The 10,752-nt window shown below is 34.3% G+C and overlaps 2 protein-coding genes across 2 annotated transcripts; one reads left to right on the top strand and one right to left on the bottom strand.

Moving 5' to 3' along the window:
• The first annotated feature begins 411 nt into the window (after nucleotides 1–411).
• On the top strand, nucleotides 412–3,749 carry LOC146957548 (exocyst complex component SEC15A-like). The gene is made up of 2 exons (XM_085737026.1): nucleotides 412–608; nucleotides 1,174–3,749. The coding sequence occupies exon 2, from the start codon at nucleotides 1,209–1,211 to the stop codon at nucleotides 3,585–3,587; it is 2,379 nt and encodes a 792-aa protein (XP_085593152.1). The 5' UTR covers nucleotides 412–608; nucleotides 1,174–1,208; the 3' UTR covers nucleotides 3,588–3,749.
• Nucleotides 3,750–5,290: 1,541 nt separating this feature from the next.
• On the bottom strand, nucleotides 5,291–8,604 carry TAF13 (TBP-associated factor 13). The gene is made up of 6 exons (XM_085737122.1): nucleotides 8,443–8,604; nucleotides 7,589–7,712; nucleotides 7,471–7,508; nucleotides 7,320–7,379; nucleotides 7,143–7,217; nucleotides 5,291–5,657 (listed from the first exon to the last, which is right to left on the bottom strand). Exons 2-6 carry the CDS (start codon nucleotides 7,689–7,691, stop codon nucleotides 5,523–5,525), a joined length of 411 nt encoding a protein of 136 aa, XP_085593248.1. The 5' UTR covers nucleotides 7,692–7,712; nucleotides 8,443–8,604; the 3' UTR covers nucleotides 5,291–5,522.
• Between the last annotated feature and the right edge of the window lie 2,148 nt (nucleotides 8,605–10,752).

Genomic DNA, 10,752 nt, shown 5'->3' with positions numbered 1-10,752 from the left:
TCCTTTAAATATCAATGGTAGTTTTTATAACATGACAATTATCAAACAAAATAACATAGCATATCAACATAAAGTATATTTCTGCATTCGGGATGGGTTTGGGTATGGGTTCGGGGTGGGTACTTATATACTCGTTACCCGTCCCATACACGTGTTTTGAAATTGGGGAAAACCCAAACCCATACCCAAACCCAGTCAAAACGGGGAAAACCCGTCAAATTGGGTTTGGTTCGGGTGGGTAACCACAGATATGGGTTTTGTTGCCATGCCTTAATAAGGTGCAAGAGATCTCTTATTTAAGTTTTTTTTTTTAAGGAAATCTCTTATTTAAGTGTTACCATGTACTTTAAAAATATTTAAAACATCTTAACAATTGCTATATATGTTGGTCAAAATATTGACGTGGCATTTGTGATGTGAAAATACCTCATTGGAATGTTTCTAAATCCCATATGCACTCTACAACATACACGACCTTGTTTTTGTTCCAAGTGATAGAAATGAAAACCAATCTCTAATCTACGTATGAAATCTTTGTAACGATGAATGATCAATCTTTGATGTGATAAAACTCACCACAAGCTTCCCTCACGGTTGATTACATCACGGTATTTGTCACTCTCATTCCCTTTTCAATTGCATTCATTCATTCATGATTCACACTATGCTTTTGGCGTATTGCATTGCATTTTTTGTGTATTCCTTTTTTAATTCTCAATAAATTTTTCCTATGAACAATGTGGGTTACTGTGGTTGTCTATTTATCAACTACACTTCAAATTAAAGACGTATATGATGTCTAACATAGATACAATACCGACACGTGATTATATTCGATCGTTTTAATTAACTGAAATTATGATATGCGTCGACGTGTTAGTGTGTATGTGTCCGTGCTTTATAGGTGGTGATGGTTATTTGACACTCATTACTCTAATTAATTAGTTTTAAATTTGGCTATGAAGCACATACACGCGAGATTGACACTATGCATCAATAGTAATTTAAAAATAAATAAAAGTGATTAATTGTGTCGATGTTGTGTCGGTGTCAAACACGCATCAGACACCAAACACGTCTTTATGTGAGGTAACATTGTTATATAGAGCTATATAAGTTTGATTTGGTATTTAGCTTGTTACAAGCAATATATGATTGGTATTGTGATTTCAGATTTCAGGGATATTTATCCATTCATTCATGTGAGAATGGATGTGAAAACAAAAAGGAGAAGTGAGGTAGAGAATGGTGATGAAGGAGAGGATTTAGTTCTAGCTACCTTAATTGCCAATGGAGATGATCTCAGTCCCCTTGTACGGCATGCCTTTGAAACGGGACGCCCTGAGGGGCTCCTTCGCCAGCTTAATTTTGTCGTTAAGAAAAAAGAAGCTGAAATTGAAGACATGTGCAAGACTCACTATGAAGAATTCATCCTTGCAGTCGATGAACTTCGCGGTGTATTGGTTGATGCCGAAGAGCTCAAGAGTGAACTCCAGAGTGATAATTTCAAGCTGCAGCAAGTTGGCACAACCCTTCTTGTCAAACTTGAAGAGCTTCTTGAATCCTATTCTGTCAAGAAGAATGTCACTGAAGCTATCAAGATGTCAATGAACTGTATTCAGGTGTTAGAGCTTTGTGTAAAGTGCAATAATCATATTTCTGAAGGACAGTTTTATCCTGCATTGAAAACCGTTGATTTGCTTGAGAAGAGTTATATGCAGAATATTCCTGCTAGAGCTCTTAAATTGGTGGTTGAGAAGAGAGTTCCTTCTATAAAAATGCATATTGAGAAGAAAGTATGTAGTCAGGTTAATGAATGGATGGTCCTTATACGGAGTTCTTGCAAAAATATCGGGCAAACAGCGATCGGTCGCACTGCATCGGTTCGTCAAAGGGATAAAGAAATTCTAGAAAGGCAGAGGAAGGCTGAGGATCTAAATATTTCTGGTGCGGATGATCGGGTATATAATTTAGATGTTGAAGAGGCTGACGACGATTCTGCAATGCAATTTGATCTCACGCCGCTTTACCGTGCTTGTCATATTCATAGTTGTATGGGGATCCTAGAGCAATTTCATGAATACTATTATAAGAATAGATTGTTACAATTGAATTCAGATTTGGAGATATCTTCTTCACAGCCTTTTGTTGAATCATATCAGACACTTTTAGCTCAAATTGCAGGGTATTTCATAGTGGAGGATAAGGTTTTAAGAACTGCTGGGGGATTACTTGTAGAGGATCAAGTTGAAACTATGTGGGAGACAGCTTTGTCTAAAATGACATCAATGTTGGATATGCAATTCTCACATATGAGTTCTGCCACACATCTTCTCTTGATTAAGGATTATGTTACGCTTGTCGGTTCCACTCTTCGAAAATATGGATATGATATAAGTCCTTTACTCGATGTGCTTGATAGTTGCCGCGACAAATACCACTTGCTTCTTTTGGCAGATTGTAGGCAACATATTGTTGATCTTATTCAAAATGACTCATATGAGCAAATGGTGATAAAAAAGGATGTTGATTATGAGAATCATGTTCTGTCATTTAATCTTCAAACAACCGATATTATGCCTGCTTTTCCTTACATTATGCCGTTCTCCTCGATGGTACCTGACGCTTGTCGAATTGTGAGGTCTTTCATCAAAGGCTCTGTTGATTACTTGGCTCATGGTGTAAGAACAAGTTTCTTTGATATTGTGAGAAAGTATTTGGACAAGTTTCTTATTGAAGTGTTAAATGAAACATTACTAGATGCGATAAACGGTGGAAATATCAGTGTGTCTCAAGCCATGCAGATTGCTGCAAATATTTCTGTTCTTGAAAGAGCTTGTGATTTTTTCCTTAGACATGCAGCTCAATTATGCGGAAGTGGTGTCTCCATTCGATCAATCGATAAGCCTCAAGCTTCATTAACTGCAAAAGTGTTGCTAAAGACTTCAACGGATGCAGCTTATGTTACATTGCTGAGTTTAATCAACGCGCAAATAGATGAGTATATGAAACCACTTTCAGAGGTTAATTTTTGGACTTCAGAGGAGGCGAGGCCGGAGGAAAAGGACTACATGAATAATATGATTGTTTACCTTGATTCTATTCTGTCTACAGCGCAACAAGTTTTACCTTTGGAAGCTATGTACAAAGTTGGAACTGGTGCACTTGAGCATGTTTCCAATATAATTATGACTGCTTTTCTTAGTGATAATGTCAAAAGGTTTAACGCGAATGCAGTTATGTATATCAACAACGATCTTACGTTGTTGGATGAGTATGCAGAGCAGAAGTTTTATTCTTCTGGATTAGGTGAAATCTACAAGGAAGGTAATTTCAGGAGCTGTTTGATAGAAGCAAAACAATTGCTCAATCTTTTGTCTAGTAGTCAGCCTGAGAATTTCATGAATCCTGTCATAAGGGAGAAAAACTACTATGCACTTGATTATAAGAAAGTTGCTACCATTTGTGATAAATTCAAGGATGCTGCTGATGGCATCTTTGCAGGCCTATCAAATAAAAATGCAAAGCAAAGTGCTAAAAAGAAATCAATGGACATGCTCAAAAAGAGACTTAAGGATTTCAATTGATGATTAATTAGGAAAAGGTATTATTTCATTTAAAGAAATGTCTAGTTGTATTAATTGTTTCTTCTATTATGTATGGATGTTTAGCTTTGGAATTGATAGTGTTTCTATGTTGTCCTGACTTATTTTTCAGAAATAAAGAACCTTTTTTTTGTCTAGTTTCAATTATCTGCTTGATGCTGCTATCTCTTTTCTATATATAAATTTAACTATTGTGGATGATGGTTATGGGGTGGATTAACTTAGACACCCCAAAAATTCTGTATTACTAGAATCTTAAAATGCAATTGGCGGTTGAAACTTAAAATGGTGAAAGCAATGACATTAGTTATTATTTACAAAAACAATTGATAAACTAGCTAGCATAAATTAGAATCTTAAAATTGAGAAGTTGGATTGTTTTTTTCTTAGATATGTCATTCATCAACAACAAATTAGTTAATTGTATTAAAACTGTTTAGTAAACTAAGTTATTTAAACAAGCTGGTAAATACAAATGGCCTAGTTAGATTACTTATATCAAATCATGGGGTCACTTAGTAAATTAGTTTATTCAACTTCCCCTATAAGGAAACCCCTCTCAGCGGCTTCGGAAAACATCACACATTTCTTTATTATCACATCCTCACGAGTATTAAAGCAAACAATAAAACCATCTTGTTTACTCTCAAATCACAATATAGCATGTTACATGCCAATGTCCAACTGATCATGTTAACGCCAAGAGGTACAACCCTCATGCAATGCAACACTTGGGTAGTAGCCAAACTAGTATTTAAAGATTCCTTCAAATAACACCAAAAAAGGTACCAACACATCACTTAGCAATTAAAAAACACATCACTTAGCAATTAGATCAAAATTAATGTCCCAAAAAAGAAAGAAAAAAAAAACTCAAGTGTCATGGGTTTCTACGAGGATGAGAAATGATATTTTGACAACCACTTTTTGACAACTTTTGGACAACTCTCTCTCTCATACTCACATGATGTTGTTATCCTCTCTCTTCCTTTTTCTCTCTCCATTGTTTTTGACCAATAAGAAGTGAGAAAAACAAGGTTGTCAACAAAGTTGTCATCAAATGGATGTCAAAATATCATTACTCTTCAAAGATTCATTATTTTTATAGTTATGAAAGAGTTGCATATGGTTAGGTTGAAAACTGAAATTGAAGTTTTTTGGTAATTTTTTGTTTTAGTCCCTAAAATTTATACTTTTTTTGCTTTTGATCCATGTAATTATGTTTAGTTTAATTTTGATATAATAATCATAGTGAGTAGTCACAATAATCCCTCAATGTATCAAAATTTCAAAATAATCTTAATTGTGCATTTCATTAGTCAAGATAGTCTGACGTTAAAATAGTCCATCAATGCTAACATTAACTTTTTTCATTTAGTATATCAAGGAACTAATATGACAATTTAACGAAGTATTTTTTTGTCAAAAAAAAAAAACGAAGTATTTTAACACAAATGACTATTTTGACTAACATAATACACAATCAAAAACTATTTTGAAATTTCAATACATTGAGGTACTATTGTGATTACTTACACATTAAAGGACCAAAATGACTATTACATAGTTTTTTTTTTTTTTGGGCTCTGCCACATGGGACTAACCGAAACTCATCCATTTTCAGTACTCTGGGCAAACCAAGATTTGACAGTGAAATCACTTTTAATTCAAAGCAACTCAATATCTAATTTTTAACCAAAATCATGTTAGAATAGAGCAAACGTGTTTTGAAAGAGTTTGAACACAACTTCAAACATGCTAGTAAACTGCTGGAACGAGTTATGTGGCATTTATATTCGAGTATGAAGATCAAATAAAGTTGCTCTCAAAAGCGAAATACATGATAGTCAACAAGGTGAGAACATGTCAGTAACAATCTAGAATACAGCTTCGTTGCAGTTCAATAATCTCAACCATTCATCCTTCTGCTGGTTCATCCACCTCAAAAACCTTCCTCAGATTCTCTTCATCATGTTCAAAAAGTTTCCTTGCTTGTTTTAGCTCTTCATTCATAGACAACAGTTCTGTACAACGGTTAAGTTTTGGCATATCCTGCAGTACACAAGAAGCTTTATGAGTCTTGGTCAAAATATAAAGATTTGATCGTGGTCAGAGCAAGTCTTGTCATTTTTAACTACTGTCTCCTGAATTCGACCCTTTAATAGGAGTAGATAAGTTTTTTAACAAAAACTTGTATATGCAAGCTTCAATATTTTCTATCAAAGTGCATATGCTCAACTCGATGAAAAATAACCTTCCTTTTAGTGCATTTTTCTAATAATATCAAAGTGCATCTGCTCAACTCGATGAAAAATAACCTTCATTTTAGGGCATGTGCATCATAATATGTAAGTTTATATCTCAGAACTCCTGGCCAAGTGTAGGAAAGGTTTAAGCCGAAGTGTGTATGAGCCTTTAAGGAACCAGAAAACTAACCTCTGCAAGGAGGCTGCAACATATATAATCTTAGCATCTTATGGTGCATTTAGCTTCATTGGTAGCACTTATTAATCCTCAACCCAAAGTTTGATCAATGATAAGATATCTAATGTTAATCTGATAAATTGTCCTAGAACCATAAAGCTTATGGAAGAAGGGAGGGAAGTCTCAACAAAAATGTACAATCAAAACAAGAGATATATGTACAGCATAATTATGCATGAGTGGTCCAAAGGACAGCACCATGGTCAATCAAGTTTAAGATGAGGAAGATGGCAGCGTATAGTCAACAACAGAACTGTGTCCAGCAGTCCGGCTATTATAGTGCTAACAGTGCCCATATTCATTGTTAATGAATAATGTACCATACAATTACCCTGTTGATCCAAAGAGTTAAGCGATTTAAGGCAAGATTATAGATCCTAACCTCAGATTTGACAGATACATTAGATAACCGATTATTGAACCAATACAGGTTATTTAGGATTAGGAACTGATTCACAGGTTTGAAGTTTAAGAACCATTAATACCAACTTTGGCTTATAGAAGCTTGGGAATATCCTACTTGAGAAAGAATTCTCTGCAGAAGACCTTTAAAGACTCGTATAAAAATTGAATTGGAGACTAATACCAGTAACTAACAACTAACAACTTCCCAACTATTAACTTTAAACCACCATTGCAGGCCACTGTGACATAGCATGCTTATTGCCTATAATAAGCAATTGAAGACCATATATTCATAAAGGCAGACCAGAAGTGATATTTCTAGCTAATAGAAGTGTAAGATATAAATAAAGTACTTACAAAAAGATGTTCAATAAGTATAGTATTCTTTGTGTACAGAAATGTTCATTAGAATTTTAGTTAGCTTTTCTTAGTATTCTTATAATAGTTAAGTTATTAATTTATTTAGTTTTGCATTTCTCTTTTAATACATGTTGGGCAGGTGATTAAGCTTTTTTAAATCACATGATTCCCTTGAGAATAGTGACAACAGCATGTATGTAGCATTCCATTTCCAGCAGTATTTGAAGATAAATTTAGATTCTTGTTCCCCAAGATTTATATTTGCAACTTTTATTAACAAAAGAGTACCTTGCGAATCAAATAGAGGAAATCCTCAACTGATAGCTTCCCCCTCTGTGATCCAATATCTTGTGCTTTATGTACCTTGACAAAAAAATAAATAAAAAATCGCGTAAGGACAAAGGCCAACCACTCCATGGCACTTAGACTAAGTTAAACAATTAAATACATTAGAATGATACTTACCAGTTCTGTAATATATTCTACAACGATGTCATCCATAAGCGCCACACTTTCAGGAAGTGGCTAATTCAAGTGGAAAACAAGAATAAGTAAAAGTTCAAATTAATATCATAATCTAAAGAATAAAAAATGAAAAAGATAGAATGAGAATTACATTAGGATCATCTCCGAAGCCATACATCATGTGCTGCACTATAGAAACCAATGAAGATTAGGAAGACAATAGAAATAACTACGCTAAAATTTAAAAACTTAGGAACAAAAATTATTACATTCTCTTTGGAAAACTCCTCTTCTGCGCTTGGATGAAGTGTCTGGAGGTTGTGAGGAAGCTGCTCTTTGTTTTGATGAGGTTCCGGCAGCAGAATTGCTCATTGTTGTTGGTTAATGCTTCCACTGTCATTTTAGTAACTATAGTTAGAGGAAAGAGGAAACTGAAAATACATAAAACTTGAATTTTTTGATACAACGTGTGCAGGTTTTGCTATGCTTCCTGTGCACACATAATCCTATAGAATAAAAACTGGAATGATGACTATACTTATAGTATAGTCATCAAAATGAATACAAATACAACCGTTGTATCACTGACACCTCTGATTGAAGGCGTGTCAGGTGTTTGAAAACTACAAATGTGATTACATTCAATTAATTCACTTTTTGTATCACTAGCGTTGATGTGTCAGTGTCAGTGTCAAGATCGTGTCTGTGTATGTGTCAGTATTTCATACAATAGAACTAAACTTATTTATTTATGATAAAATTTCCAATTCAGGTATTAACCTTATTGAGGCATTTTGACAAACACCTTGCGAACAAAAATGTTAAACAAGAAAACAAACAAAAGGGGTTATTTTTCTGCACCCCATTAGTTTTACAGAATTGTAACAACTAAAATACGCATTTTTCCATCATCTTCAATTATTGTTCTACCAAATCAAGCCCTAATTTGAGAACTTATTACCCTGTTTTTGTACTGAGTTATTATGGGTTATGATGATTTTGCTTCAACAATGAACACAACAGGGACTATAATTAACCTAGCATTACACAGCAAAATTGACATGTTTCCAGTAACTGAATCGAACGAATGAAAGAAAAAGCAGTGTGGGTTGGATCTTCTTACCTCGAAGAAAAGGTGACGAGAGTTAACTCTCCTCTTTCTTTCTACCACGTTCACGTAGATGATGTGTGTGATTCGGTGTTTTTTTTTGTGTGTGTTAAATATGTATATCGGGTGGCGCGTCCAATCTGTAAAAAAAAGGAGACTGTAGATTTTTGTTATATACTCCCTCCGTTTTAAAATGAGCGTCGTTTTAGATGTTTACACACATATTAAGAAATGTAATGATTAAGAGAAAGAGAATTGTTATTTTACCAAATTATCCTTATCAACTATTGGTTAGTTTTAAAAGTAATATTTTGGAAGTAGTGTGCAGAGTATTAATTGGAGTGTACAATTGAAAAGAAAAAGTTATTATTGCATTGGAAACTGAAAGCGACACTCATTTTGAAACAATTTTTTTTTGCTAAAGCGACACTCATTTTGAAACGGAGGGAGTATCTGTTTGCGGCTTTATTAGAGATATAGTAAGTTATAGATTAAGAATAAGTTATTATTGCATTGGAAACTGAAAGCGACACTCATTTTGAAACAATTTCTTTATTGAAAAGAAAAAGTTATTATTGCATTGAAAACTGAAAGCGACACTCATTTTGAAACAATTTTTTTTGGCTAAAGCGACACTCATTTTAAAACGGAGGGAGTACCTGTTTGCGGCTTTATTAGAGATATAGTAAGTTATAGATTAAGAATAAGTTTTACTTTACCTTCAAAGTTTTATGATTTAAGGTGTAATTTGCATATAAGTTTTACATTTTGAGAGGATATTTGCATATAAGTTATAAATTTAAAGGGATATTTGCTACATAAATTTTAAATTTGAAGGGGGTATTTGCACATAAATTTTAAATTTTGAGGGGGGTATTTGCACATAAATGTTAAATTGGGGGGGGGGGGGGGGGGGGGGGGGGGGGGGGGGGTATTTGCAAGTTCAGTGGGTGGTACAAATGTTAATTTTGAAAAAAAAAATCTGATTTTTTTTCAAAAAAAAAATAGTCAATTACCCCCTCTGACGTGGCATGACTTTTTTGACCATGTGGCAGTGTCACATGGCAGTTAACAGCCACATCAGTATGTTGGATGGAGGAAATTAACGGAGGGGGGTAATTGGCAGACGCTTGACAATTTCAGGGGGTTTTTTGACGTTTTGCAAAATTCGGGGGGTTTTTGACGAAAGTTACAATTTCGGGGCGGGGGGGGGGGGGGGGGGGGGGGGGGGGGTAATTGACTATTTACTCAAAAAAAAAAAAAAAACATGTGTGGGTTGTTTCATATTGGCCCAACCTACCCAGGCAAGTTTGGTTTTGAGAATTTATTTTCGACCCTATTGCTTCTCGTGTGTCCTCTAAACTTTTGAAAATACCTCATTCGAATTATATATATATATATATATATATATATAATTCGAATTTTGTCAAAATCTATTAGATTTAAATTAGGCTTATGATTGATATGAAGGTCTTTGTTGACCATTGTACCATCCCTGAAAATTGTTCATCCTCCCAACGTCTTCGTGGTTTATTCTACCATTTATTTGGTCTAGTTGTTCCTTCAAGTGAGACAGGATTAAGTTTTCCTCTGTTGTATTAAACTGCAACTAGCATGGTGTTTACATCTATTGGATAAGTGTCCATGATTTTTTGGTGTGATTTGCAAATGAACCAAACACTCTACTTTATAGAAGCTTATGTGTGTCGTAGACCACATAAGTTGTTAGTACAATTTGAACCACGTAAATATCTTGTATTTGACTGGTTCAGATTATATAATATGAATTGTATCAAACCCTTCAAAACACAAGTTTTAACACATGCTTATAACATTTCGGATTACATAATCCAAAAAGAAAAAAATAACTTCGGATTATATAATTTGAACCAGTGTGAAATCTAGGCGGTGTGTTGGTCAGCAAGTCTCACCAGTTCCATGCATGTTCCATATGTTTTTGATTGGATTTATATTGTTGATCGTGTGTTTTAAACCCTCCCTTGACTCTCTTTATAGTCTATGTTTTCATTTTGCTTATAAATACTCACTCATTCTTCACAATTTCTCATTCCAGTTGATATTCTCTTATTTGTTCCACTCTGCAAAGTTGCACTCCATATCTGTTTGGATTTGGGATTCGTATGGATTTGGTCTTTGATAAAATTAAAAGTGTCCCCCTTGTTTCTCCCAGAAATGGACGGTGGCCCTAAGTATTTGCCAATGTCTAAAACAACTTAAACATCTAGAATATTGGTGAGAGAGTTTTGAATGGTTGGAGAAACATTTTTTATTTTGGTAGACTATTTAATTGACTTGATTGTGCTT

Source organism: Medicago sativa, chromosome 1 (genome assembly GCF_051527215.1).
Source record: "Medicago sativa cultivar Bolivia chromosome 1, Bolivia_mono, whole genome shotgun sequence".
Taxonomy (NCBI): domain Eukaryota; kingdom Viridiplantae; phylum Streptophyta; class Magnoliopsida; order Fabales; family Fabaceae; genus Medicago; species Medicago sativa.
This window is presented reverse-complemented; position numbering and strand designations above follow the sequence as displayed.